Source organism: Mustela putorius, unplaced genomic scaffold (assembly GCF_011764305.1).
Source record: "Mustela putorius furo isolate JIRA1106 unplaced genomic scaffold, ASM1176430v1.1 tig00000224_pilon_pilon_pilon, whole genome shotgun sequence".
Classification (NCBI taxonomy): domain Eukaryota; kingdom Metazoa; phylum Chordata; class Mammalia; order Carnivora; family Mustelidae; genus Mustela; species Mustela putorius.
In genome coordinates, this window is record NW_025421321.1 from 30,908,344 (window position 1) to 30,936,182 (window position 27,839).

At 38.7% G+C, this 27,839-nt stretch overlaps 1 protein-coding gene across 4 annotated transcripts in view; it reads left to right on the forward strand.

Annotated features, from left to right (window-relative positions):
- COMMD1 (copper metabolism domain containing 1) overlaps positions 1-27,555 on the forward strand; it is a 208,149-nt gene extending 180,594 nt beyond the window's left edge. For 2 of the 4 annotated variants that reach the window (XM_004742035.3, XM_045077890.1), the window contains one exon: positions 27,314-27,555. In XM_004742035.3, coding sequence (XP_004742092.1) covers positions 27,314-27,421 — 108 coding nt within the window. In that variant the 3' untranslated portion in view covers positions 27,422-27,555. Of the gene's footprint in view, positions 1-10,076; positions 11,066-16,320; positions 16,383-27,313 lie in introns of those variants that run through there. The other 2 variants (XR_006606046.1, XM_045077889.1) reach the window with 2 other exon arrangements.
- Positions 27,556-27,839: the final 284 nt, after the last annotated feature.

The following is a 27,839-nucleotide window of genomic DNA, read 5'->3' on the forward strand; positions in this document are numbered from 1 at the left end:
TTTCAGTTTATTGATGTAAGGAAGTTGCTTAATGGTGCTAAGCACTGTAACTGAGAGGTCACATAGAGCTTACATTAGGGTAGTATTTACTGGCTGTCTGTATATGTAGAAGTTTTCTGGGAAGGAGAAGAGAAGAGTACTGATGGACAGAGGCAGACACTGTGTGGAATACCCACATGCATGTGTATGAAAGTTTGTATGTATGTAAGAAAAAGGCACATACCTGATAGAGTAACAGCACTTCTTGATGGTTTCCTAGGCCCTGAGAAGCCCAGTGTCCTCTTCACCCTCCTATAGACCTACCATGCTCATTCCCAACTCCATGCATTTACTTAAATTGGTCTCCCTACTTTTTGTTCTTTCCCCCCTCGGCCATCCTGAACATTGCCACCAGTTTAGCATTCCTTAAAATCTGCTCTGATCACGGTATTTATCTGGCCAGAAACCATTATGTTTCCCACACTAACTTCATAATAAAGTTTAAGTTCCTTATCATTATGGATATGGCCTTTCTCAACTGTGCCTTATAGGATATTTTTTTTCTGAAAGAACAAAGTGCATTTAATACATTTGGTATTTTAAAGATTTATTTATTCATTTATTTTAGAGAGTGGGGAGCAGAGGGAAAGAATCTGAGGCAGACTCCCTGTTGAGCACAGAGCCAGATGGAGGGCTTGATCCCATGACCCTGAGATCAGGACCTGAGCTGATATCAAGAGTCAGAGAGGCTTAACTGACTAGGCCACCTAGGTGACCCAGTACATTTGGTATTTTAATATCCCAGCTCTCAGTGAGAGTCAGTAGCTCTGTTCTTCTGGCCATTTGTCTCCAGGAATTTTACTGAGAGTATACCCTGGACTAAAAGCCCCAGAATCATTTGTTGCAGAAGAAAACAGAAATGGTTCTGAGGATGAAATAAGAGCTGCTAGAGGCGTGTGTCTACATTTTGAATATAGACAGTAGTGCATTCTGGGCTTGTTCCCTGTGGAAGACTTTTCTGAGACCAGCCTCGTCAGTGCGGCTTCTTGCCCACTGATAGGCAGTCTGATGAAAGCTTTGTCTGCTGATTAACTGACAGTGTGCCAAACCGTCCAGTAACCTTCTCTTTGAGTTTTAAATTCTAAATGTTTTTATTGATCAGAAAGAAATAGCCCTTTAGAGACCATTTAATTTTTTTTTTTTTGCAAGTTTTGACCACCACAATGCCAAGGCAGTTGACTTAAAGTGTGGTTGGTTAAATTGGCATTCAATTGGGAACTTTCCAGAACTCCCATGTTTCATGAGTCAGCATCCAGTCTTATCCTCTATTTTGAAAAAGGGGAGAAGAGCGGCAACATATAACTTTTGGCAAGTGATCCTCCTCCTCCTAATGGCTCTTCTTTATCTAGAGATTTTCTCTTCTAAAGATTATCCATAAAAATCTTAGCCCTTTACTCAAGAATTCAGTGTATTTTACAGTTTTTTCCCATCTGTGTCCTATTCCTTCTCTCAAGGAATTCTTCAGCCAAACTAGCCTGTACATTCTCCTTCCTTCTCCCATCAAGCCAGGCATATTTCTACCTCATTGTTTTTGCACATAATAATTGCCCAGCCTGAAATATCCTCTTTCCTATCTCTAGTTTGCAAGGCCTTGCTTAATATATACTTCCTCAAATCAGAATATTGGTAAGTCATTTATCAGCACTAATAACTACATTTTAAATAAATGGTCTACCTCTTCACTGGCAGAAGAAATCTGCACTATGAATTTATAGTAAGCTCTAGGTGACTGGGCATTTTGCAAATAAAATTTCAGGGGTATCACCCAAAAATGTAGTTTTTGGAATCTTTTGAAATAATATATCCATCGACACTAGGCCCACTTATCTACAAATAATGGCTAGAGCTGAGAAATAATTATCCTCCCCCCTTTTAAAAAGATTTTATTTATTTATTTGGCAGAGAGAGGGAGAGCACAAGCAGGGGAGCAGCAGGCAGAGGGAGAAGCAGGATCCCTGCTGAGTAAGGACCCCCAGTGTGGAACTTGATCCCAGGACCCTGGGATCATGACCTGAGCTGAATGCAGACCCTTAACCAGCTGAGCCACCAAGGCTGATTATGCCTTTAAATTTTACTTGTATTTGCCACCTCAGTCCCATCACCTCCTCAATCTGTCCCCATATTGCCCCAGCCTCCATTGGTTCTCTTTTTGAACCTTCTGCATCATGGGCAACTGAATTTAAGCTGGTGGCTATAGAGATACCCAAGGAAAATGAAAGATTAATTTTCCAAGGAAAAAAGAGATTATCAAAGTCCTTGTTGGCCCGTGTTTTAACATCTAAGAGAGGTAACTTCATATTTACTTCCTATCTTGTAATTGTTAATAATCAGCAAGAATAACTCATAAAGTAAGGATATTTAATCATGGGTTAGGATGCCAGGAAATGAAATACCTTTAAGAAAGTAATTTTTGTTATCTTGTCTCAGAGGAGGGAGAAATCACTAAGAAGGGCTGTCTGAGCCCTGACATCTTTTTTAGGACCCATTTCCTCCACAGGGTGAGCCCTTTGGAATAACAGAATGGGAGCGAAGATTTCAAAACAGCTAATATAGAAGCAGGAATTCGTATTGTTCCCAAATGTAGTTATTCCTGTCTCATTTCTGATCTGAGTCTTCCTGTAAATATTTTGATTTGGCAGTAATAGTTAGTAATTGTCCAATGTTTTAAATATTTTCAAGTTCTTTTATAGTGTCTCATTTAAATTCTAAAAAGCCCTACAAAGTGAGATAGAATAGATGAAGAAAGTCAGACTCTAGGGGTTTAAGTAAATTACACAAGTTCATGTGAATATTATATGATGGAAGTAGATCCCACATCTTCAGATTTCTTGCATTGTGTTTGTAATTTTATACTGTCCCAGTCTTCATTATCATCCTCTGAATGATCTCATCCAGTATGTGCTACCAAATGACAGAGGCAATGACGCTAAGCCCATAAGAAGGAGACAATAATGTAGGAATTGAATTTTGAAACTGGGTCAACCTCTGTCTGTAATTTATTCAGTATTCTATAACTCTTTGAATAAACTACCTGCAAGGTGACTAAAGTTTATTCATTATGCCAAAAGTTTTGTTCTACATCTTCACTGCAGATAAAAAATAACTGATCTTTATGACCTACTGAAATTGTTTTAATTTATCATCTTTTTTGTGTTTAAAATGTGAGCTTCTTAAGGGTAAGAACTCTTGGTTTGTTTGCCACTGAACCCTCAGTATTTCAAATTATATATCTGGCCAGTATAATACACTCAATTAAGTATTTGATACCTAATTTGCTGATTTAGTGTTTAATGATCCTCCATGGAGAACCTGCTGTTCCAAATCAAATGTTTGTTGCTTTCTGACATTCCCTTTCTCCCTTAGGTTCAGTAGGGGTGGTCAGTCCTGTGAAGGAGTGTGAACATTGACCTAGAGCTGCTTGGAGTTGAAACAATTACCTTTATGTGGTAGAAGTCTCTGAGTCACATGGCAAATCGGTTTAATCTTTGTATACCTTTTTCTGTCAGTGCTGCTTACCCTTTAGCGCTTTGTAGCCATCAGTACTTTCAAGTCCCTTTAGCATAGAGGTGTCGTGTGTTCGGGTCAGTCTGTACCATGAAGTGGGAGAAGTTGGAAAGCGTTGCTTTTTAGATTGTAGTCAGATTTTAAGATTCTAGACTTCCATAAGAAGTTTTCTACGTGGTAAGAGTTTTGTGTTAATGTAGTTGAGAGAAATACACAGACGTGTTTGAACCAGTGCATCTAAAAGCCTGCTATATCCAAGAACAGAGAGCACACAGAAGTCCAGATTCCAAAAGGTTAAGAAGGGTTTACTGTTTAGTCCCCAAATTTTGCCAATTTCTACATGGTTGAACCTGGCCTTTTCTGATTCCTAGTATTCGAATCCATTGGGTGGTCTTGTTGAATAAAAACCTCTGTTACGAAGGGAAAACAGGGCAAAGAGCATGCCTGATCCTTGCAGGGAGAGAAAGACTTTTGAAAGAGCACAAAGCTCTCAGGATGTTAAGTAACACTGTAAAAACTTGCAGGAGCTGATTTACTGTTTGGGGCTTGTCATAGCCTGAAGCAGTTGGTGCTGTTCCCCAATACAAGAAATTTTTTGTTTCTCTAGGACATTGTCAGGCCCCAGGAGGCTTTCACATGACTGTTTGTCACTATTAAGAGCCAAGGGCCTGTTTTGAAGAAAACAGAGCTGGTAGTTCAAGTATTTAGCAGAACTCCTTATTATTGTCAGAGGACAGGATGTGTGTGACAGGATGGAAAGAGAAACTAATATTTATTGAGAGTCTGTTTCACACTAGACACAGTGGTGGATGCTTGCATGTGTGCCATCTTATTTAGTCTTTACAGCAGTCATATGAGATAGGTATTATTTTTTCATTGTCTAGATTTGGAAACCTCAGCTTCAAAAAACTTGAATGACTTTCCTAAGATCACACAGCTAATAACTGAGCTAGAATTAAATCCAAATTGTCTAACTCTCATACCAATCATTTTTCCCCCATAATACTTCTTTGGGTTGCATGGGTAATAATAGAGAGAGCTCACTTCCTGATTTTCCTATATAGGGAGAGGGAAACAGTATAAAATGGCAGAATTTACATGCATTTACATATTCCTTTCTAAACCTAACCTTCAAAATGTTTTAAATATAGTGAGCTTTTAAACATAATACTGACATCTCATGAGTGATGCAGTAGATGAGATGAGAAGTGGTTTTCTCCTCAAATTAAAGGTGATTGCAAAAGTATATGTGATTTTTTGAAATTTCCAATAGAGTCATTATGTCCTAAGGAAAAGAGGCTACTAATGACTTATAGGGTATATAGCATCTTCAATGTCATATGTTTAGATTTAAGCTCTAGTTGAGAAGTCCCCTTTTTAAGCAGTTTTATTTTTAATCTAAGTATTTCTTGAAGGCTGACTCAGACTCGGGGTCTCTGTCCTATAAATGACAGAATTATTGGAAGTTCTTTACTAATGCTCACATTATAGAATTTTTACTTTTCATTAATGAAGATAAAATAAAGGCTTTGCATTAGAATTTTCTTTTCTCTTTGTCAGAGTATAGATGCAAACTCTCATTCAGCACAGTGATGAGAGTATAATTTTCTCTTTGCCTTGCTGGAGGCCCCTTCTCACCGTTTGAAATGTGGGACGCAGGAATTTTCTTGTTTGTTTCATTTTATTTTCTTTACCCTCAGGGATCATTTGACTTTCATTTGAAGTTCTAATTGGTGGAAAAGGGTAAAACAGAAAAATGCTGGAACATTGGAGTTAATAACATAGAAAAACCCAAGTTAAATTAGATTCCAAATCTCCAAAGTGAGTTAGTACTTCTATACTTAGAACTGGTGCAGTTGTTATAATCCTTTTTGGTTTTGTTTTGTTTTAACCTGTGGCATACAGTACTGAATTAGCATAAATAGAATAATTTTATTGGTGTTTTCTAAGAGAAGGTATGGAGGATGAGATTATCATACTAAAACAGTAGATTGAAAATGCTGTACACACTAGCTCCCTTGCCCGTCCAAAGGGGCAAGGGATTTATGGAAATGAATTGTGGACATCCTCATTTTTTTCAGTGTTGTTGCTGAATATTAAAATAAACTCTCAATTTGACTTTAAGAAAATTGCTTGACATGGGTATTCCCTCTTCTTTCTTTGGATTGACAGGAAGGACAGAGTTTGCTCCTGACTCAGATTTTAGTCAGAGTACTCCTTATCAGTCCCCTAAACAAGTTCATGTTCTTGGCAGCCCTGTCCTGGAGTCTTCATGTTCAGTGCCTTTGTCATACTCTTCCACTCCGCTCCACTGGCCCACGTCCCGGTCTCGGCAGGAAGGAATGTGCTCTGTGTAGTACTTCTGGTGTTCTTCTCCTAGCCAGTGCTTGTGTACTCCCTGGGCTAGGACAGGCAGCAGCAAGATACCTGGAAGCAACCTCTAGGAGCATCCAAACAGCTGAGATGCTGCTGCCAGTTTTAGGCTGGCACTGAAGTACTTTAGCCAGACTAGATTACTATAGACAGAATGGTCAGAGTATAGTACTTTTTCTCTTTGAGAAAGTAAATAGAGATGCTGCTTAATCAATTTTATTTCATTGTTGCTAGGTGTAAGATAATGCGATAAAATCAAGAGAGGTATAAAATAGTTTTACACCCACCCCAAAACTGTGTTAAATTGATTTAGATGCATTATCTCATTAAAAATCTTCACAACAGTCTTACCATTTAAATCCGTTAAAATCACTATTTTACAGAATAGAAAGCTTTAAACTAGCCAGCCACACAGCTAGAAAGTGGTTATTGATTTACATTTGCATTTAAGTTTGTATGACTTCAAAGACCATGTCCACTAATTGTTGGGGGTAGGTTCTTAGTAAGTAGATTGACATTCTCTCATACATGGAATCTCATCATGAGGAAACATCAGACAAACCCAAATTGACCTTCTGTAAAATAGCTTATACTTTTCAAAAATGCCAGCATCAAGAAACACAAGAAAGGCTGACTGAGAAGTTATTCCAGCTTAAAGGAGACTAAAGATGCATGACATCTAAATATAGTCATGTGAATTTGATTTGGGAAGAGGGAATAAAAAACCCAACTTTATAAAGGGCACCATTGGGGCATTTGCTAAAAGATAGTAGCATTTATCATTATCATATAACCATGGTTATGTAAGAAAATGCCCTTGTGATTTTTCTTTAAAGATTTTATTTTATTTACTTATTTATTTTGGAGAGAGCCAGCATGAGCTGGGGGAGGGACAGAAAGGGAGGTAGGGAGGGAGAGAATCTCAGGCAGACTGCACACTGAGCACAGAGCCCCCATGTGGTGCTTGATCTGACCCTGAGATCATGACCTGAGCCAAAACCAAGTCAGACCCTTAACTGATTGAGCTACCTAGGTGCCCTGAAAATGCCCTTGTCTTTAGGAAGTATGCACTAAAGTTTTAGGAATGAAAGAGGTGGCATCCTCTACTTTAACATCCTCTACATCCTTGTGAGAGAGACAGAATGACAAAGTGAATGTGGCAAGTTGAACAAATGGTGAATTTGGGAAAGGAGTGTAAGAGAGTCATATTTTTGCCAAATTTGTGTACACTTGAAATGCCTTGTGATACAGGAAATAAAGACAAAAGAAAAAATTAAATTTCCTTACTGCCTACAGCCCATTGACGACAAGTCTTTAAAATAGGTAGAGTGACCATCCTCTGGGAGCTCAGCTGCCTCCATGTTGATCCTATGCTTGAGGCAAAAGGCAGTCTTAGCTTAACATTATCCCAACCTCCAGGATCCTGTAAGTCTTCTTTAACATATAAAAATTCCTTTGGAAACTCTCTTTATCTCTACCCCACAAGATACATGTTAGCAACCAGCCTTCAAGCGTATGGTCCACTGATAGACATCTGAAAGGTCTCATGACTGAGGATTTCTGTACAGTAATAAATGATCTTTTCCTAACAATACCTAGCCCCTTCAAGGTCCTGGAAACCTCGCCTTCAAAATTCCTTAGAGACTTATGCTGTTCCTAGCCTCCTCCCAACTTGAAAGCATATAATCAGTCATCCATCACAAGCCTAGTATAGCTCTTTCTGCTTGTAGGTCCTGTCCCCATGCTTTAACAAAACCATCTCTTTGTACTGAAGACATCTCAGGAATTCCTTCTTGACTGTTGCTTAAAACCCCAGCATTTCTACATCACCTTACATTTTACAAAGGAAGCTAAAATGCTTCAGAAACCAGGAATCCCAATAAAGGAATCACAGCCAGCGATTTGGTACCATATTCTTCTCTATTTATGTTTCCTTTGTTGGCCAAAAACTTGGCAAACCAAGTTGAGGAAATAAACGTGGACTGTTATTTCATTGAGGAAATATATGTCATACTGTCAAAATGTTTTTCTTATACTTCCATTGGGGACATACCTTACTTTTCTTCAAAATAGTTATTGCTCTTTTTTTTAAATTAACATATAATGTATTATTTGTTTGAGGGGTACAGGTAGTTATTTGCTCTTAACTAATATTTTTATACAATTTCTTTTGACCTCTGATAGTTCATATTTCCGTTTTGTTTAGATATAATCTTAGATAGAGTGGCAAATATATTCTCTCTAATGAAAGGATAGACTGCAAAGTAGAGTAAGCATTATTTGCTTTTACAAATCATTTATGTTTGTTTATTTTTATTTATAACAGTGTATATGCTGCCTACACTGTCTTTCTGTTTTAGGTGATAATCATCAAGCCTTGATTATGCATGAGTGAACTATTGCTATTTGGGGCATTTTATCAAGGGCTCTTTTAACCTTCACACCACCCAGTCCTAGTTACTCTTGGCTTGGCCAGAGAATAGCTATCGGCCAAATATGAAGGATGTTTAAAATTTGAATTCATAATTGGATTACTTATATTTTTTCACTCTTTTTTTAAAAACGTAAGATATAATTGACACGTTTCAGATGTATAACATGAAATGATCATATTTATCTTTTTGCATTCCATAATCTATGTATGTTGGTGTGACTTTTTTTTCAAGATGAATAATATGGTGTTCTTGGGTTAGCAAGGCAGAAAGGAGAATTCCTTCTTTTTTTTTTTTTTTTTTTTTTTAAAGATTTTATTTATTTATTTGACAGAGAGAGATCACAAGTAGGAAGCAGGCTCCCCGCTGAGCAGAGAGCCCGATATGGGACTTGATCCCAGGACCCTGAGATCATGACCTGAGCCGAAGGCAGCAGCTTAACCCACTGAGCCACCCAGGCGCCCCAGGAGAATTCCTTCTGATTATAAATGGAAAGAACATCAAGTTTAAACAGGAGTTTTGTTCCTACTATGATTTGGGAGCAATCTTAAGAAGTTCACACAGGGGCGTCTGGGTGGCTCCGTCAGTAAAGCAACCTACTTGATCTCAGCTCAGGTCTTGATCTCAGGATCCTGAGTTCAAGACCTGCATTGCCCAGCATGGAGCCCACTTAAAAAAAAAAAAAGTTCCACGTATTAGTCAGTTGACTAAGGTAAACATTGCTTCTGCCTTTCCTGTTGATGGGGAGGTGTAGCTGAATGCCCTCCCCTCCCACAACCTTCTCCTCACAGAAAGAGGGGGAATAAAAACTTAGTCTCTTTGTAATATGATTCTCTTCCCAGATCTCATGCATATATTAATTCAACTATGCTGCCATCCCGTTACACTTATAAAACACTAGCAATCTTCCATGGTGGCTAGGATGTGCACATTGTCTATCCAGATGTTTTTACAGGCCATTTTAGATTGATTTTGGGCTATCATGCAGTCAACACTCAGGTTTCCTTTGAGTCTTTATTAAAGTTAACTGAATCCCAGAATAACCTTCACATGCAGGTACTTAGTGACTATTAATGATGGTGTTTATCCTATATACAAAGGTGAGTCAGGATTGCAAAGTGGTTAAGTGCTCAGACTCTGAAGCCTGACAGACCTGGGTTAAAACCGGCTCTGCCACTTGCTCCTCACATGGCTGCAATAAACAACTTTTTCATCTTTCCTTACTTTCCTCATCTGTAAAATGGGGTAAAATTATCCTTACCAACATGAAATGATGCATGTTAAGCACTTAGTATGCAGTGCATGACATTTTGTATATGTTCAATATATGTTAGCCACTGATAGTTATCCTTGCTATTATCATTAGTATAATTTCTGTAACCCCCTGAATTTGCTAATGTTTTCAGATTTGTTGCACTTTTCTTGAAATTTCCCCTACTCCTGTCTTCCAGGCTAATTTCTTTTCAGTTGTGGCATTTCACTTTTTGGCATTTCGTTTTTCCCCAGAGTCCAGAGATGATCCTCTCAATCTCCTCAAACTTTTCTATTTCCTCTACTGTTTCCAGAGTCTACTGAATAAGTGGTGACCAAGTAAGAAAATCTATTTCTATGCCAGTTAGGACCTGACTGCCTGTTCTGTCTTTTGCAGAGGACTGAACTCCAATCTCTAGTTTTTAGAACTCTGGGCAATTTTAAGAAAATGAGGCCTTTCTTTCTTTTCCTCCACAGATTGGACCAGAAGTATATCAAAGCCCATAAAATCCATTGCATCATCTGATGAAGTCTTTTGCTGGATATAGCTGAAAAGATCTGGATCAGATAAGATCTGTCTTCACTTCCATAGTTCTTCCACGTACCTTAACTCTGGCTTGGTTTCTTCCTAGTTAATAGGACTACTCTAAGGATCAGATGAGGTCATTCATACAAAAGGGCTTTCTAAACTGTAAAGCACTGTGTTAGTGTGAGGAATGATTGTTGTATATGAACAAAGGCCCCAGCAACCTAAGTGATGTCAGAATGCAACCCTAGGTAATAAAGATGCAATCTCCTCTCTTCCTGCCACTTCAGAAGTTTGCAGTAAATTATTTGAGCTAAAAAGGCTAGTGACTAACTTCATGCACTGACTGCAAATCCTTTATTCTTCTCATCCCCATATTCTCTCACGGAATGGTGTGCCAGATTCTGAGTCAGTCTTCAGGCCTGGACTTTGGGACACAGCATGGCAAAGTATTTCATAGGATCTCGGAATGAGGATTAGCAAAGATTTCTTTTGTACCATTTTCCAATCCCCTTCCTGGCAGCTTTTATCCTGTCAGCCCCCACAGATTAAATCACATTTCAAAATTGAGTTCAGTGAGGATGAAGCCAGATGAGGCTTCTGCCAAACTAGGCTGGCAGACCTGAGTAATCAGCAGATAGCGTGTGTGCATGTATGTGTGTGTGTTTCTGGAATATTATAAATTTCTTTCTGTATAATAAGAACAGCAAGCCTAGAATTATGTGTGAGATCATCAACCAAAAACACATAATGCCTGGTAAATGCGACCCTCTAAGCTGTTGTGATTATTATGGGCTGAATTGTGTCCCCTGCCAATTCATATTAAAGTCCCAACCCCCAAAGCCTTAGAATGTAACTGTATTTGGAGTTTGTTGGAAACCCAACAAAATTAATTACCTTTCCCCACAAACTTGACAAAAATAAAAAAATGTTTCCAAAACTTTTTCTCCCCAAATCAGCATTTTCTGAATCTGAAAGCTCTCCTACCCTTAGTCATTTCATCCTTTACCCTCTTTACATAGTTTTGCTTTCTCAAGAGAAGAGTAAAGGGAGATGCTTACTTTTTAACTATGCCTATTTCTGTATAATTGTGCTGTCATGAATGACTTAAAAGAAACCACATTGAGACAGCTAGGACATAGATGGTGCTGTTGGCAGAGCAAGTTGATGATGCCTCTGGCTGGAGAAAATCTGCAGTCCCAGAATGGGTTTGATTAGTTTTACTTCTGTCTTCCTCCCTTGCCCAAGAGTTTGTCATTCATTGCTGTACTCTGGTCTTTTTAATGGGTAGGTATATTAAGGTGTTTCCCCCATCTTAATCTGTAGACTATCAAGAACCCCTTAAAAAACAAGTGCCATTACATACTTTGTTTCTGCCTGCCTAATGGTATTACCTAAACAAGTGGCTCGGGTTGAGTTTTGTTTTGTTTTTAATCTTTTTTATTCCTTTCATGTAAATATATTTCAGTTTGTCAGAGTTGTTTGCAGATGAGTTTGCTCTGGAATGTATCTCATTAGGAATGATGAGGGAGCCCCAGTTCGAACTTCAAATTAATATTAGCAACACTTTCTTTCTCATGTGTTAAGAGTTTTGTCAATTTGTTTTCTCTAAGATTTAAGTGAAATTTCTTTTTTTTTTTTAAAGATATTATTTATTTATTTGACAGAGAGAGAAATCACAAGTAGGCAGAAAGAGAGGGAAGCAGGCTCCCTGGCGAGCAGAGAGCCCTGTGTGAGGCTCAATCCCAGGACCCTGAGATCATGACCTGAGCCAAAGGCAGAGGCTTAACCCACTGAGCCAACCAGGCGGCCCTTATGTGAAATTTCTTTATGCTTCAGTATGATTTGCATTTTCACTTGTTTACCAGTTGTTCCTCAGGTTCTTTGTCCATTGTCACTTGGGAACTAGTTCTACTTAGCCAAAAGCCAGTATGACTTCTTGCAAATCAAACCAGAGCACCTAAAAATAGTCTTTTTATCCAAATATTTTTTCACCGAAAGTTTTTCAAAATACAGAAAATCTTAAAAACTAAACATTAAATCCTGCCAAATATAAAAAAAGTTATAAAGTGAACTGGAACACAATGTTTTGAAAAAGGTAGAAATCAGCCAATGATCTCATTGTATTGAGCTTTTAGTGTTTATATAACTCAGTTTCATTGTATTTCCTTTTGTTGTATGCTCTAAAAATAGTCTTTGTAAATGCTTAAGTCCTGGTGCTTATGTAAATCAGTACAAAATCATATATCTTTTTTTTAAAGATTTTATGTATTTATTTGAGAGACAGAGAACACAAGTAGGCGGAGAGGCAGACAGAGAGAGAGAGGAGGAGGAAGCAGGCTTCGTGCTGAGCAGAGAGCCCGATGCGGGGCTCGATCCCAGGACCCTGAGATCATGACCTGGGCAGAAGGCAGAGGCTTTTACCCACTGAGCCACTCAGGTGCCCCTCAAATCATATATCTTTAATTATTTCCCATTCTACACTGTTAAATATACAGTGGTTGGCCTTGAAAATGTCTGAATTCAGAATCAGTTGTGGGTATTAGCAAGCAGTGGATTGAATCAAAGAGATAGGAATTCTGGCCTAGTCTGGTGCTAGTCTCCAGGTTTCTTGTTTTTTTCTAGTGGTAAATTGGAGATCAATGGTACTATTACCTTTCATTATATCCACTGACCTGTAATGGGAAGCAGAATATGTCAGGCTGCTTTAAAATCTCTAAAGGAAAAAGAATAGTGATAGTCCTGGGTTAGCAGTACATAATTCAGCCAAGGACAGAACCACTCATTCTTGCAAGGTCAGACTATTTTCTCCCTTCCAGAAACAAGTCAGGGTTGTTTGGGCCGAAATACATGTTCCCTTTGACAACATATTGGCAGGACAGGCATGTATAGTTTCCTCCTAAAGCATGGCTCTAGACTTTTTCCAGCTAAGAAATCTTAAACCAAAAGAATTGCGGGGTCCTGTTCTTGACACTTTTGGTCTTTTTAGAAATTCAAATAACTTTGAATGGACAGTGTTTTTAGAATCTCATTGCCTTGTTGGTTCACAGGCCCTGAGCCTGCAGATAAAAGAGAAAGCAGAGCAGCAGAAGGATGTGTATGTGTTTATGTGTGTATAAATTCAACTTTGGTTCATTGAGGATTACCTTACCAATGCCCCCTTTATAAAATTCCCTAGGTTTTCTTGATGCTTAGCAACCTTGGTGATCAAACGATTAGAAAGACATTAGAGAATATGGGTCAGGGACCTGAGTAGTTTAAGATGCCACATCTATGGATCTAAGTATCTGATGTGGATTACTGAGGAAAGAGAAGGGTTTGCCTTTGGTATTTTCCTAGTTCTTTTGTGTTTTGTGTCCTACCTATATACACTCCATCCCATCCTCCTCTCTGAAATGCCAGGCATCCTGAGTTTAAAGGCAGGCTACTTGGATTCATTCTTCCTGGAAGAAAGTAAATTTTATGATTTAAGTAATAGAAAGGTGTTAATGACTTTTTGTATTACCTCTCCTTGAGAGTGTTTATGTTCTAAAGACATTATCTGGGCTGAGAACAGTTGTCCTACTAAAGGAAGGGACATATCTGGAAATAAGATCTTTCTGAGGTGAATAGACATTTTTCAAAGAAGACATACAGATGGCCAACAGACGCATGAAAAGATACTCGACATCAGTAGTCATCAGGAAAATGCAAATCAGAACCACAGTGAGTTATCATTTCACACCTGTCAGAATGGCTAAAATAAAAAAGGCAAGAAGGGGACCTGGCTGTCTTAGTAGAGCATGGGACTCTTAATCTCAGGGTCATGAGTTAGGCCCCCACATTGGGCATGGAGCCTCCTTTATATATATATTTTTTTTAATTTTTTATTTTTTTTTTAAAGATTTCATTTATTTATTTGACAGAGAGAAATTACAAGTACACTGAGAGGCAGGCAGAGAGAGAGAGAAGGAAGCAGGCTCCCTGCTGAGCAGAGAGCCCGATGCGGGACTCGATCCCAGGACCCTGAGATCATGACCTGAGCCGAAGGCAGCGGCTTAACCCACTGAGCCACCCAGGCACCCTAATTTTTTATTTTTTATAAACATATATTTTTATCCCTAGGGGTACAGGTCTGTGAATCACCAGGTTTACACACTTCACAGCACTCACCAAAGCACATACCCTCCCCAATGTCCATAATCCCACCCCCTTCTCCAAAACCCCCTCCCCCCATCATATGATCTCCCTGATATGAGGAAGTGGTGATGCAACATGGGGGCTTAAGTGGGTAGGAGAAGAATAAATGAAACAAGATGGGATTGGGAGGGAGACAAACCATAAGTGACTCTTAATCTCACAAAACAAACTGGAGCCTCCTTTAAAATAAACAAACAGGGGCGCCTCGGTGGCTCAGTTGGTTAAGCAACTGCCTTCAGCTCAGGTCATGATCCTGGAGTCCCGGGATTGAGTCCTGTGTCAGGCTCCCTGCTCGGCAGGGAGTCAGCTTCTCCGATGACCTCTCTTCTCTCATGCTGTCTCTCTCTCTCTCTCTCAAATAAATATATAAAATCTAAAAAAAAAATTTTTAAATAAAGAAACAAATAAAATTAAAAAGAAATAAGTGTTGGCAAGGATCTGAAGAAAGAGGAACCCATGTACACTGTTGATGGGAATGTAAATTGGTATGACCACTATGGAAAACAGTATGGAGCTTCCTGAAGAAATTAAAAATAATTTAATAATACCATATGACCCAGTATTCCCACTTCTGGATATTTACCAAAAGAAAATGAAAACACTAATTCGTAAAGATCTATGCACTCCTATGTTTATTGCAGGATTATTTGCAATAAGCCAAGATTTGTAAGCAACCTAAGTATCTATAAATAGATGAATGGATAAAGAAGATGACAGACACCTGATATATATACATCAAATACTACTCAGCCATAAAAAAGAATGAAATTTTGCCATTTGCCATTTGTGATAATGTGGATCAACATATAGAGAGTATTATGCTAAATTAATTAAGTTAAAGAAGACAAATACTGTATGATTTCAATATATGTGGAATCTGAAAAAAAGCAGAAACAGTCATAAATATAGAGAACAAACTGGTGTTTGCTGGGATGATGGGGATAGGCAAAATAAGTGAAGGGAATTAGGAGGTACAGACTTAAAGCTATAAAGTCCGTCAGTCATGGGATATAAAGTACTGCATAGGGAATATAGTCAATGATACTATAATAACATTGTATGGTGTTTGATGGTGAGCATTTCTTAATGTATATAAATGTTAAATTAAAGTATTATACACCTGAAACGTGTATTACTGTGTGTCAGCCATACTTCAATTTAAAAATAAATAAATTGGGCAAATAGATCTTTCTGTCTTAAATTGTACTATATGGGTATAGTTTTCAAAAGTTGTCATATGAAGGTACAATTAAAGTTCCTCCCAAAAGTTCTAATCTCCTTGTCTATAGAACTTTTTATGGAGCTGCTATGATTTAATCAGATTAACCAGTTTAAATTTCACTTCATTTTTCCATCTTGTGGAAATAGTTAAAAGATGTACCAAAACAAGGAGGAAGAAGTAAAGTAGCAGAGACCCAGATAATAGGTCTCTGAATGTTTAAGATCTGAAATATAAGATCTATTTATTTATTTTCTAAAGAGCACAGCGAAGCAGACTCCATGTGGAGCCTGACATGGGGCTCAATCTCATGACCCTGAGATTACAACCCGAGTTGAAATCACGAGTCTGACACTTAGCCACCTGTGCCACCCAGGCACTCCTGAAATTGTTATATTTTAAAATGTTGTCACTTTATAGAAAACCTGTGTATAGAAAGTTAAAGTTAAGAGTTGCCTTATTTTATTTATTTATTTGTCAGAGCGAGCACAAGCAGGCAGAGTGGCAGGCAGGGGCAGGGAGAGAAGCAGGCTCCCCGCTGGACAAGGAGCCCGATGTGGGACTCGATCCCAGGACTCTGGGATCATGACCTGAGCTGAAAGCAGCAGCTTAACCAACTGAGCCACCCAGGTGTCCCCATATTTTCTTAATATGATAAGAATTAATGGGAGTTGTCAGGTTGTCCTCACAAAAGTCCTTTGAAATACCTGAATGACAACTCCAGAAAACTCAGTAATTATTGTCCAGTGATGGTTAATGCTTCTATAATACACTGGTAATACTCTGTCCTCTTCTAGGAGATTGTGTGAATATGGATAAGCACTTCCTCTAGAAGCTGCCCTGGCATGGAAAGCACCTGGTATGTGCTGAGGCAGTGTGCTATTTCATTTATTAGAGTGGATTCTTGGTTCTTGAAGACCCAGACCCTTTCTTAGTCCCATTAGCTTAGTCCCATTGCGTATTATGTATTAGGGACACGTTATTGAGTTTTGGTGCTCTGAGTTTCTGGTGCTCTTTTTAGTTGCTCTGTCATTAAATTTCAGTCTTATCCTCACAAAGAGTCTAATTTTCATCTTTTTTCATCCCCAGTAGGATGATTTGCTTTGTGATTTTTTTTTTTCCATTTTGAAAATTGTGTTAGCAAGCCCTTTACACAGTAGCTGTAGAACTCGTCAGCTTTTGTATTTGAAATGAGGATTTGCTCAGGACAAAAATGGTCTGAGTAGGGACCATTGTTTGTAATATGTATTGCTAACAATTTTTGTTTAAAAAAAAAAAGGATTATAGGGCGCCTGGGTGGCCCAGTGAATTAATCATCTGACTCTTGATTTTAGCTCAGGCCATGATTTCAGGGTCCTGCGTCACACTCTGTGCCCAGCCCAGAATCTGCGGGTCCCTCTCCCTCTGCTCCCCCCACCATGCTTTCTCATTCTTTCTCTCTTTCTCTCTCAAATAAATAAAAAACAAAATCTTTTTAAATTTTGTAAAAATGAAAAATAAAAAATTATAAACTACAAGCTTTAAAAAGAGATTATGAATCACAAATTTTGTTTCTTGAAGTACTGTTTTAAGGTGCAGCGTAAACTATCCATAGATATTGGGTATAAGAGCAGGTTGTAGAGATGAACCCATGTTTCTGAAATCAGGATCCTTGATGCAAATTCTTTTTTTTTTTTTTTAATTTATTTGACAGACAGAGGTCACAAGTAGGCAGAGAGAGAGGAAGGAAAGCAGGCTCCCTGCTGAGCAGAGAGCCCGATGTGCGGGGCTCGATCCCAGGACCGAGGCTTTAACCCACTGAGCCACCCAGACGCCCCCCTTGATGCATATTCTTAATGAAATATGATCTTCCATGGTTGTTGTTGCTGCTGTTGTTGCTGTTGTTGTTATTCTTCCTTAATATCAAAGTGCTGCTGTACAGAATTTCAATACAATAATAGTAGAAGAAAACCAGATATTGGTTTCGGATAATAAGCACTTGCAGGTCAGCCTTCCTATCAATTTAGGCATGATGAAAATCCTCGCTCTGCTAATCTTTGGAGTTTGTGTTCAGTGATACGTACTTCCGCATTCTGAAAAGACTCATCTTTGTGTTTATACTGAAAACAGTGATTGAGGCCAGAAAGTAAAGTAGGAAATGAAGAAACAATACCTGCACATAGTACGTATGGGAAATATCAGAGGAGCGGGAATTGGGATTTGGGGAATAAATACCCTGACCTCTTTCCTCTTGCTAGAACCCAGCTGTAAGAATAAGGAAGTGACATAGTCTTAGAGATCAGCCCTATAGGACATGACACAAGGTAGAGAAATGGATAAGAAAGAGAAGTGGAGAATAGTCACAGTTTTTACAGAACTATAAAATTTTAGTTTTGGATAAATGGTTCCCTGAGAAGGAACGTGAAAGATCGTTTGCTACAAAAAAGCTCTATCAGGGTGTACTAAAAGAATTGGGAGACGTATCAATATAATTCTGAAAAAGCCACATGAATTATGGGTATCTTCATTATAGATATCTATATTAACAATTATTATATAATTGCTTTTAAAGAAACCATTGCCAGTTTTGACTTTTGCTGCATGTTCTTTTTCTCTGTCAGGTTGTTAAACATGGAAGACAGAGTGACAGAGGTGCAGGTCAGAGATTGACTTAAGTTTATGAAAGGACAGCCTAAATAGAGGGATAGGCTTCATGGGTAAAGGTTAGGCTTAGCCTTGGTTAGGAGATCCTAGGTCACCTTTTCCTACTCTGACCTTCTGTCACCTAACTTTAGTACTTTTTAAAGAATCTGCAACATGTAGAACTTGCCAAAGTTGTGTTACAATACTGAATGCAACCAGTTAATTGAGGAATAAAGCTTTGTGGCAGTTTTGCATGGAAAATAAAAATAATATAGAAAATTGGATATAGGACTTCTATTTTTTAAATTTTTTATTATTTTTTAAGTTTAAAAACAAAACTCTTTATTTTAAGTAGACTTTACACTCAACGCAGGACTTAAGCTCACAACTGAGATTAAGAGTCACATGCTCAGGGCACCTGGGTGGCTCACTAGGTTAAAGCCTCTGCCTTTGGCTCAGGTCATGATCCCAGGGTCCTGGGATCGAGCCCCACACCGGGCTCTCTGCTCAGCGGGGAGCCTGCTTCCCCCTCTCTCTCTGCCTGCCTCTCTGCCTACTTGTGACACCTCTCTCTCTCTCTCTGTCAAATAAATAAAAAAATATCTTTAAAAAAAAAATTGAGTCACATGCTCTACCAAGTGTGCCACCAGGCACCACTCTATTTCTTTTGATAAATATTATTCTAAATGGTTCCACTCAAGTAGTTGATAAGTCGTCATTCTTTTTATTTTATTTTAGCATTTTGTGACTAGTATTGTTTTGCCAAAGAATTTCTTGTCATGCTTATGGGCCTAGATATCAAAATTATTAAAGTAGACATTATACACAAGGAAGTTTTAGCATATGGATGGAGAAAACCAAACGCTTGCTGAATGACAGCCTTCAATTATTATATAAACTAATAATTAGTTATATTCTCTGACTCTGATAGGAAATGAGTTTAAGCTAAAGCACTAAAGATCTGGGTTTGGCAAATAAGAGTTTCCTGAAGAAGGGCGCCTGGGTGGCTCAGTGGGTTAAGCCTCTGCCTTCCTCCTAAATCATGATCTCAGAGTTTTGGGATTGAGCCCTGCATAGGACACTCCCCCCCCCTCTCTCTGCCTACTTGTGATCTGTCAAATAAATAAGTAAAATCTTAAAAAAAAAAGAGTTTCCTGAAGAGTATTAGAGTGGTTACCTGGGAAAGGAAAGGAACCTGTGAGATATCTTTCTCTGAAGTCATTAAGGGTAGCTTTGGTTTTTCTGTTGGTTTGGAGATGGTGGCCTCTGAGAGCTCTTGAGATGTTATAACCTTTTTGGCTTTTGCACTTGGAGAGAATATTTTAGTATTTTACCTTTGCTTTCTTTTCTGATTTGGAATAGTTATTTATTTATTTATTTATTTATTTTTAAAGATTTTATTTATTTATTTGACAGACAGAGATCACAAGTAGGCAGAGAAGCAGGCAGAGAGAGGGGGAAAGAAGCAGGATCCCTGCCAAGCAGAGATCTCGATGCGGAGCTCGATCCCAAGACTCTGGGATCATGACCTGAGCCGAAGGCAGAGGCTTTAAACCACTGAGCCACCCAGGCACCAACTTTTTTTTTTTTTTTACTTTATTTATTTATTTATTTATTTATTTTTATTAATTTTTTATTTTTATAGACATATATTTTTATCCCCAGAATAGTTATTTAAACCCCAAGTTTAATACACTGCTGTACTCCCCCATGCTCACAGACTACATATTCTTAATGAAGTGCTTGCTTATTTATCTGCTGATTTGATTCCACCACATGCTGTATCTACACTCTGTTACAAAGCAGTAGGTTCGGGCGCCTGGGTGGCTCAGTGGGTTAAGCCGCTGCCTTCAGCTCAGGTCATGATCTCAGGGTCCTGGGATCGAGTCCCACGTCAGGCTCTCTGCTCAGCAGGGAGCCTGCTTCCCTCTCTCTCTCTCTGCCTGCCTCTCCATCTACTTGTGATTTCTCTCTGTCAAAGAAATACATAAAATCTTAAAAAAAAAAAAAAAAACAGCAGGTTCGGGGCACCTGGGTAGTTCAGTCAGTTAAGCGTCTCCCTGCGGCTCAGGTTGGGATTCCAGATTCCTGGGATTGAGCCCCTAGCATCGCATCCGGTTCTCTGCTTAGCAGGGAGCCTGCTTCTCCTTCTCCCTCCCTCTGCCTGCCACTCACCCTGCTTATGCTCCCTCTTGCTGTCTCTCTCTCTCTCCATGTCGAAAAAATAAAATCTTAAACAAACAAACAAACAAACAAAAAACACGTTCTAACTCTTGGCTCAGATACTTAAATCCAGGAGTTTAGTCTTGTCATTTCTTGTTATTATAACCAGTTGGGCCCAGACCCAGGTGGATGGTTTGGGGCGAAAAAAACCCAGATGTTTCAGGAGTGCATGGCTGGCTCAGTTGGAAGAGCATGTGACTCTTGATCATGGAGTCATGAGTTCAAGCTTCCTCTTGGGTGTAGAAATTACTTTTAAAAAAAAAAAAAAAACCTTTAAAAAAATCAGATGTTTCAAATTGTTCTTATACTTTGTCTCTGGCTTGTTAAGCATCATCTGCATTCCTACAGATATCTTTAAGTGCATTAGATGTATTTTCTGTAGTGTTCCCCAGCCAAATGCAAAAATCTGAATAGAGCCCCATGTGTTAAGCCCCAGTTTAAAGGCTCCTGAATACCTGATAAAATATTTTGATAGTATAATTAGGTAAAGCTAGCCCTGTTTAATAGCTTCAAATAAGCTGTTTCTTCAAGAGTCATAAATGGTTACATATGTCTTTCTATCATTGTTAGGGTGCATTGTTTCAAGGGGAGAGAGTGAAGGTTGGGAGTGGATGGAAAATTTAATTCTGGACTCTGTTTTTCTAGCCTGCTAGTCTCTCTGATAGTTGATTTCCCTTAAAAATAAACAGCTTCAGAGGTACCTGGGTGGCACAATCAGTGAAGCATCCAACTCTTGGTTTCACCTCAGGTAATGAACTTAGGGTCATAAGATTGAGCCCCATGTCAGGCTCTGTGCTCAGTGCAGAGTCTACCTAGGGCTCTCTCCCTATGCACCCTCCCCCGACTCTCTCTCTCTCAAATAAATAAATATTTAAAAATAAATAAATAAACAGTTTCACTGATACTTAGAGGTCTGAGCAAAGATAATTTGAGTACTGAAATCTGTAAAAAGTAATGACCCCTAGTCAGAAAAGATCCTGGCTTTCTTTTTTTTTTTTTTTTAAGATTTTATTTATTTATTTGACAGATCACAAGTAGGCAGAGAAGCAGGCAGAGAGAGAGAGAGGGAACCAGGCTCCCCTATGAGCAGAGAGCCTGATGCGGCACTTGATCCCAGGACCCTGAGATCATGACCTGAGCCAAAGGCAGAGGCTTTTTTTTTTTAATTAAATTTATTTATTTTCAGCATAACAGTATTCATTATTTTTCACCACACCTAGTGCTCCATGCAATCCGTGCCTTCCACAATACCCACCACCTGGTACCCAACCTCCCACCCCCCCGCCACTTCAAACCCCTCAGATTGTTTTTCAGAGTCCATAGTCTCTCATGATTTACCTCCCCTTCCAATTTCCCCCAACTCCCTTCTCCTCTCTAACTCCCCATGTCCTCCATGCTATTTGTTATGCTCCACAAATAAGTGAAACCATATGATAATTGACTCTCTCTGCTTGACTTATTTCACTCAGCATAATCTCTTCCAGTCCCGTCCATGTTGCTACAAAAGTTGGGTATTCAACCTTTCTGATGGAGGCATAATACTCCACAGTGTATATGGACCACATTATCCTTATCCATTCGTCTGTTGAAGGGCATCTTGGTTCTTTCCATAGTTTGGCGACCGTGGCCATTGCTGCTATAAACATTGGGGTACAGATCGCCCTTCTTTTCACGACATCTGTATCTTTGGGGTAAATACCCAGGAGTGCAATTGCAGGGTCATAGGGAAGTTCTATTTTTAATTTCTTGAGGAATCTCCACACTGTTCTCCAAAGAGGCTGCACCAACCTGCATTCCCACCAATAGTGTAAGAGGGTTCCCCTTTCTTCACATCCCCTCCAACACATGTTGTTTCCTGTCTTGTTAATTTTGGCCATTCTAACTGTTGTAAGGTGATATCTCAATGTGGTTTTAATTTTAATCTCCCTGAGGGCTAGTGATGATGAACATTTTTTCATGTGTCTGATAGCCATTTGTATGTCTTCATTGGAGAAGTGTCTGTTCATATCTTCTGCCCTTTTTTTTATATGATTGCCTGTTTTGTGTGTGTTGAGTTTGAGGAGTTCGTTATAGTTCCTGGATATCAGCCTTTTGTCTGTACTGTCATTTGCAAATATCTTCTCCCATTCCATGGGTTGCACCTTTGTTTTCTTGACTGTTTCCTTTGCTGTGCAGAAGCTTTTGATTTTGATGAAGTCCCAAAAGTTTATTTTCGCTTTTGTTTCCTTTGCCTTTGGAGACTATCTTGAAAGAAGCTGCTGTGGCTGATATCAAAGAGATTACTGCCTATGTTCTCCTCTAGGATTCTGATGGATTCCTGTGTCACGTTGAGGTCTTTTATCCATTTTGAGTTTATCTTCGTGTACAGTGTAAGAGAATGGTTGAGTTTCATTCTTCTACATATAGCTGTCCAATTTTCCCAGCACCATTTATTGAAGAGACTGTCTTTTTTCCACTGTATATTTTTTCCTGTTTTGTCGAAGATTAATTGACCATAGAGTTGAGGGTCCATATCTGGGCTCTCTACTCTGTTCCACTGGTTTATGTGTCTGTTTTTATGCCAGTACCATGCTGTCTTGGTGACCACAGCTTTGTAATAAAGCTTGAAATCAGGTAACGTGATGCCCCCAGTTTTATTTTTGTTTTTCAACATTTCCTTAGCGATTCGGGTTCTCTTCTGATTCCATACAAATTTCTGGATTATTTGCTCCAGGTCTTTGAAGAATACTGGTGGAATTTTGATCAGAATGGCATTAAAAGTATAGATTGTTCTAGGCAGTATAGACTTTTTAACAATGTTTATTCTTCCTATCCAAGAGCATGGAATGGTCTTCCATCTTTTTGTGTCTTCTTCAATTTCCTTCATGAGTGTTCTGTAGTTCCTCAAGTACAGATCCTTTACCTCTTTGGTTAGGTTTATTCCCGGGTATCTTATGGTTCTTGGTGCTATAGTAAATGGGATCAATTCTCTAATTTCCCTTTCTGTATTTTCATTATAAGTGTATAAGAAAGCCACTGATTTCTGCACATTGACTTTGTATTCTGCCACATTGCTGAATTGCTGTATGAGTTCTAGTAGTTTGCGGGTGGAGTCTTTTGGGTTTTCCATATAAAGAATCGTGTCATCTGTGAAGAGAGAGAGTTCGACTTCTTCATTGCCAATTTGGATACCTTTTATTTCTCTTCGTTGTCTGATTGCTGTTGCTAGGACTTCTAATACTATGTTGAACAAGAGTGGTAAAAGTGGGCATCCTTGTCTTGTTCCTGATCTCAGCGGGAGGCTGCAAGCTTTTTCCCATTGAGGATGATATTTGCTGTGGGTCTTTCATAGATAGACTTGATGAAGTTCAGGAATGTTCCCTCTATCCCTATACTTTGAAGCGTTTTAATCAGGAACAGATGCTGGATTTTGTCAAATGCTTTTTCTGCATCAATTGAGAGGACCATGTGGTTCTTCTCTCTTCTCATATTAATTTGTTCTATCACATTGATTGATTTGCGAATGTTGAACCATCCTTGTAGCCCAGGGATGAATCCCACCTGGTCATGGTGGATAATCTTTTTAATGTGCTGTTGGATCCTGTTTGCTAGATCTTGTTGAGAATCTTAGCATCCATTTTCATCAGTGATATTGGTCTGAAACTCTCCTTTTTGGTAGGGTCTTTGCCCAGTTTGGGGATCAGGGTAATGCTGGCTTCATAGAAAGAGTCTGGAAATTTTCCTTCTGCTTCAGTTTTTTGAAACAGCTTCAGGAGAAGAGGTGTTATTTCTTCTTTGAAAGTTTGGTAGAATTCCCCAGGGAATCCATCAGGTCCTGGGCTCTTGTTTTTTGGGAGGTTTTTTGGTCACTGCTTCAATCTCGTTACTAGATATCAGTCTATTCAGGTTGTCGATTTCTTCCTGGTTCAATTTTGGGAGTTTATAGTTTTCCAGGAATGCATCCATTCATCAAGGTTGCTAAGCTTATTGGCATGTAACTGTTGATAGTAACTTCTGATGATTGTTTCTACTTCCTTGGTGTTAGTTGTGATCTCTCCCTTTTCATTCCTAATTTTATGAATTTGGGCTTTCTCTATTTTCTTTTGGATTAGTGTGGCCAGTGGCTTATCAATCTTATTGATTCTTTCAAAAAACCAACTTCTAGTTTCATTGATACATTCTACTGTATCTTTGGTTTCTACCTCACTGATCTCAGCTCTAATCTTGATGATTTCCCTTCTTATGTATGGAGTTGGTTTGATTTGTTGTTGATTATCCAGTTCTTTAAGGTGTAGAGAAAGCTGCTGTGTTCTGGATTTTTCAATTTTTTTGAGGGAGGCTTGGATGGCTATTTATTTCCCCCTTAGGACTGCCTTTGCTGTATCCCATAGGTTTTGGACCGAAGTGTCTTCATTCTCATCGGTTTCCATGAATTGTTTCAGTTTTTCCTTGATCTCCTGGTTGATCCAAGCATTCTTAAGCAAGGTGGTCTTTAGCTTCCAGTGTTTGAGTTCCTTCTGAACTTTTCCTTGTGATTAAGCTTCAGTTTCAAAGCACTGTGATCTGAGAATATGCAGGGAATAATCTCAGTCTTTTGGTATCGGTTGAGTCCTGATTTGTGACCCAGTATGTGGTCTATTCTTGAGAAGGTTCCATGTGCACTTGAGAAGAATGAGTATCTTGTTGTTGGTTTTTTTTTTGTTTGTTTTTGTTTTTGTTTTTTAGTATCTTGTTGTTTTAGGGTGGAATGTTCTGTATTTATCTATGAGGTCCATCTGTTCCAATGTGTCATTCAATGCTCTTGTTTCTTTATTGATTTTCTGCTTCGATGATCTATTTCTGAGAGAGGCGTGTTAAGATCTCCTACGATTAGTGTATTCATATCAATATGACTATCTTCATTAACAGTTTTCGTATGTAATTGGCTGCTCCCATATTGGGGGCATAGATATTTACAGTTGTTAGATCATCTTGGTGGATAGTCCCTTGAAGGATTATGTAGTGTCCTTCTGTATCTCTGACTACAGTCTTTAGTTTAAAATCTAATTTATCTGATATGAGAATCACTACCCCAGTCTTCTTTTCAGGCCCATTGGCATGAAAAATGCTTCTCCATCCCGAAGGCAAAGGCTTTAAACCACTGAGCCTCCCAGGCACCCCAAGATCCTGGCTTTTATTAATGAACTCTGCTCAGGTATTCCTATCTCTGTGATTGAAGTCCTTGATAATCTTTTTCATATAAATGGAAAACCAGGTGATTTGTTACTGTTACTTTCACTGAGGTAAAACATGGTTTACATATTTTCTGCCAATTTCCCAAATATATATGTTAGACTAGTAATTATTGTTTTCTCTAGATCATTGTTTCAAAGGGTAAATGTTCAAAGATGTTTTAAAGTTAGGATAAACTGAATAAAGAATACTGAGGCTTTCTAATCTGATACCTGTTCTTAATTTAGCTAACTGAATTATCTGATTTGCCATAAATTTGTTCTTCTTTCTTAAAGGAGGTGATCGCTCCTGCAGCTCGTCGACACAAGGACTCTCTTTCTTTTCTTTAAATTGGTTTTTGCTTCAACTAAGTGAAAACCTGGCAGTTTTTCTTTCTTTTCTTTTCTTTTTTAAACTTGGCATTTTCTAAGTTCACATATTATACCCCTCTCCTCTCCAAATACATGTTTGAGGAAAATGTTCTCTGTAGTCAGGGAAAGCCTTTTCTACTCTTTGGCAAGTTTTCATCTGAGAGGCCCTTTCTTTCATCCCTCTGCACTTGTTTCTCCTGTGGTATGTTCAGTGCCATCAGTAAACACTCCAGCATAGCAACTTAGCAACAGCAAGGGTACTTTTCCAAAATCTAAAAGTTTTTCCAGCTAATGACAGAGTAACTTGGTCCCACTGAAAAGGCATATTGGTCTTCCTTCTACCTGCCACTTTGGGGATAAGGATTGGAAATATCATGCATTTAGAGAGGAAAATGTATATAAAAGAGCATTGAATCTGGTGGTGGCTCTGCCATCAACAGAGGGACAGTAGGCATGGCATTTACAATGCCTGGGGCCTCAATTTCATTATCTAAAAAACAAGGTAGTTGAATTATATGATCTCCGAGAATTCATACTGCTTTAAAATACATGATTATTATTCTTAAGAATCTTGAATATAATCACTCTTGGATACATATAGTTTGCCTTTGTCACTTGTTCACTGTACATGAAATTTCTGTCACCACACTTCAAAGGCCTTTTTCTTTGATATCTACCTAATCTAGCATTGATTGATCCTAACAGTATTTGAAAGGAATGTGTCTGATGGAAATCTTGGAGAGTTGGCTTGCAGCAAGTGGAAAGGCCTCAGAAGTGTTTGATGCTATTTCAAGATCTGGTTATCTTTCAGTTATTTGGTTGATGTTTCCCAAGCAACTTGGTCACAACTTGTTAAAATTTCTAGTATAACCACTAAATCCAGGGTAGCTCAATTACCAGGCTAACACAGACCCAGTCCAAATCTTCCTTCCATTGTTAGGGTGCTACAGAGACAGGATGGACTTTGGAGTCAGCCGGAGCTGGGAGTTCACAGTCTGACTCTGCCTTTTTCTCATTTTGTGATACAGGTTAATCTCTCTGTGCCTTAGTGTCATCATCATGTAATAGCAATACTTAAGTACTTACCTTAAAAATTGTTACGGGATCAAATGACCGACAAAAAGAGTTTCTCACATGCCTCATTGTGAGAACACCTGACATTTGTATACCTCTTTACCATTTATGAAACACCTCATCAAAGTAGTTTTATTTAGGGAAAGAAATGTGTGATTTTCTTTGCTGGCTAATGTATCATTTAGATATTGAAGCCTGAGTCAGACTTGCTAGGTAGGGGTCCCTGGACCTTTGGAACTGGGTCAGGCCAGGTCCAGAGCCTTGGCTATTTTGCGGGACTCTCATAAAAACATTCTTTTATGTTTTCTAGGAATCTGAATTTCTGTGTTTGGAATTTGATGAAGTCAAGGTCAATCAACTCCTAAAGAAGCTTTCAGAGGTAGAAGAAAGTATCAGCACACTGATGCAGCCAGCCTAGCTGAAGAGGGAGTTGTTGAAGCAAAGGTGTTCATGATCCCTCCCCCTGTGACCTGGGTTTTTTTGTTGTTGTTTTGTTGTTTTTTAAAAAAATCTTTTCCCCCATTAGTATTAAATCCTCAAATTCAAATCTTATCTGTCTTTGCTTTCTGGCATTTCTTTCTCTTTCCCTTTCATTCACTCTTCAAATTTTAAGTTGTACTGCTTGTACTTCAGCATGCAGAGATGCTCATAAGAGCATTTTATTTCATTTTAAGATTTTATTTTTAAGTAATCTCTATACCCAGCGTGGGGCTCGAACTCACAACCCCAGGATCAAGAGTCACATGCTCCAGTCACCGAGCCAGCCAGCTGCCCCATCATAAAGGCATTTTAAAAATAAGGCTTTTGTGGCTGGGTGATGGACATTGGGGAGGGTA